The 1,973-nt window shown below is 36.9% G+C and overlaps 1 protein-coding gene across 1 annotated transcript; it reads right to left on the bottom strand.

The window, feature by feature from the left end:
* Positions 1-94: 94 nt before the first annotated feature.
* Positions 95-1,093, bottom strand: PCYB_112810 (Sec14-like cytosolic factor or phosphatidylinositol/phosphatidylcholine transfer protein; the record flags this gene model as incomplete). Its single annotated transcript, XM_004223159.1, has 2 exons — positions 95-271; positions 461-1,093. The coding sequence occupies 2 exons, from the start codon at positions 1,091-1,093 to the stop codon at positions 95-97; spliced, it is 810 nt and encodes a 269-aa protein (XP_004223207.1).
* Between the last annotated feature and the right edge of the window lie 880 nt (positions 1,094-1,973).

Below are 1,973 nucleotides of genomic sequence, written 5' to 3' on the forward strand. Positions count from 1 at the left end.
AAGGTTCGCGTTTGCGCATGGAGATGGCCGCTTTCGTTACGTCCTCATAAGCTGACTTGTGCGTAGCAGCCCCGATGCGCATTTCCCTAACTGTCTATCTTTTGTGACCTACATTTTTATCGACTAGTACAGAGAACCATTCGCAATCCGCAGGTTCCTTGTTTGAAATAGTTTTGGGGATTTCCAATTTGTTCAGCGTCCTGCGGCTTATCCCGAAGGCCTTAAGAGTTTCTATGGTTATTCTTATGTAGGACGGCGCGTTTATTAGGTACTGAACGGAAAGGGAGGGGGGATGTGACGTCACGCAATGTTAATGTGTGCGTATGAGAAAGGATGTACTCGGAGGGAAGTTTCAGTGGGAAAATACTCCTCTATAATATGCCCGATCAAATGCAGTAGGCGCTCTTCACCCTCGAGTGTGCTTGTGGGTGTGTGTGTGGCTCAAAACGAAGAGACGTACCGTTTTCCCAACCAACTGCGGATGCAGAAATTCGGAAAGTTTTGACGTGTTGGCAAAAACTCTCAAAAATCTCCTATCAAATTTTTTCAACATAAATCCTTTTAAATCGATAAAGCGAAAGGTTCGACAAATAAAGTTATGTTTTTTTGTGTTTTCATTACATACAACGAATTCATGTTCATTGGAATAGACAATATAATCAATTAGGATGCTTTCTGGGACGTGATCCAGTAGAAGGGTAAAATTACATAACTTAAGTCTGCCAATAACAATTGGTTGCTTATCTATGGTGTACTTATGCTTACATGCAGCTAGTGACTTTTTTATCAGGGAGTAATATGGCTTTATTCTAATTGGCAATATAACGTCTTCATCCGTTTTGAAGCATACTTTTTTATTTTTTAGTAATGGCTGAATGTTGTTTTTCCTCCAAAGAATCGCTTTTTCAATGGAGTTTGCCGCTTCATCTAACTTTTCTCCATATGAAAGAATGTACCTTACTAGTATGGAATCCTCCGTTTTTTCGTTTATATTTTTTGTGTTCAATATAGACTTTATTTTCTTTATTTGTTCTTCATATTTCTTTATGAGTGCATCTAAATTAGATGACAGCGTCCCTGCGTCCAAAGTCATATTTACCTTTTCAGGGGCACTTGGGGATTAGGGCGATCGCCAAGGGTGCACAAAAAGTAGAATGTGGGTTTTAGATTTCGTCGAGGGGGTAATGCAACTGCGCAGTGCATGTGCTACGGTCAGTGATTTTTTACTGGGATCGCAAGTACGCACACGTTGTCTCCCTCTCAGTGTGAACAGTTCTTTCGTTTCCCTTTTTTTTGGATCCTTTTTGAAGAAAAAAAGGAAAACACGTTAAAAGGAAAAGAAAAATTTCGCACACTGTCATAAGTTAACAAATTTTAAACATGTGATTTCCTTGCTTTAAAAAAAAAAAAAAAAAAAAAAAAAAACAAAGCAACTACTAACAAAATGTATATTATTTTACACGGATGGACACAATTTCGCATAATTTGGTAAACTTTGCGCAATTTTATCGAATTGTGTAGGTATATATCACAATTTTGTCATGTGCGCTTTTCCCCCTCTACGTGTACACAAATGCGTGTCGTCATATGATAGGATATGTTGGGAACAAAAAAAAGGGGAAACAATAAAAAGGAAAAATAAAGGAAAATAAAAACAAAATCCAAATATAACAATAAGCTATTAAATCCAATTGGTACGTTATTAAAGGGTACAAAAAAGGGACAAACTTGGACAAAAAAGGTAAATGAAAAGGGAAAAAAAAAAAAAAAAAAAAAAAAATAACATTATTACACTGCACTATATTACGGTGCACTACACTGCCGCTGTGCACTGTCGCTATACACTGCAGCACTTGGTGACTACAAAGGAATTAACTACATAATAATCAACCATGTCAGAAACAAGCGAGAAAATTAGACAAATAAAATTAAAATGTGTTCAAGTGCGAATGTGCGGCATTTTTTCATCTTAA

Source organism: Plasmodium cynomolgi, chromosome 11 (genome assembly GCF_000321355.1).
Source record: "Plasmodium cynomolgi strain B DNA, chromosome 11, whole genome shotgun sequence".
NCBI lineage: Eukaryota > Apicomplexa > Aconoidasida > Haemosporida > Plasmodiidae > Plasmodium > Plasmodium cynomolgi.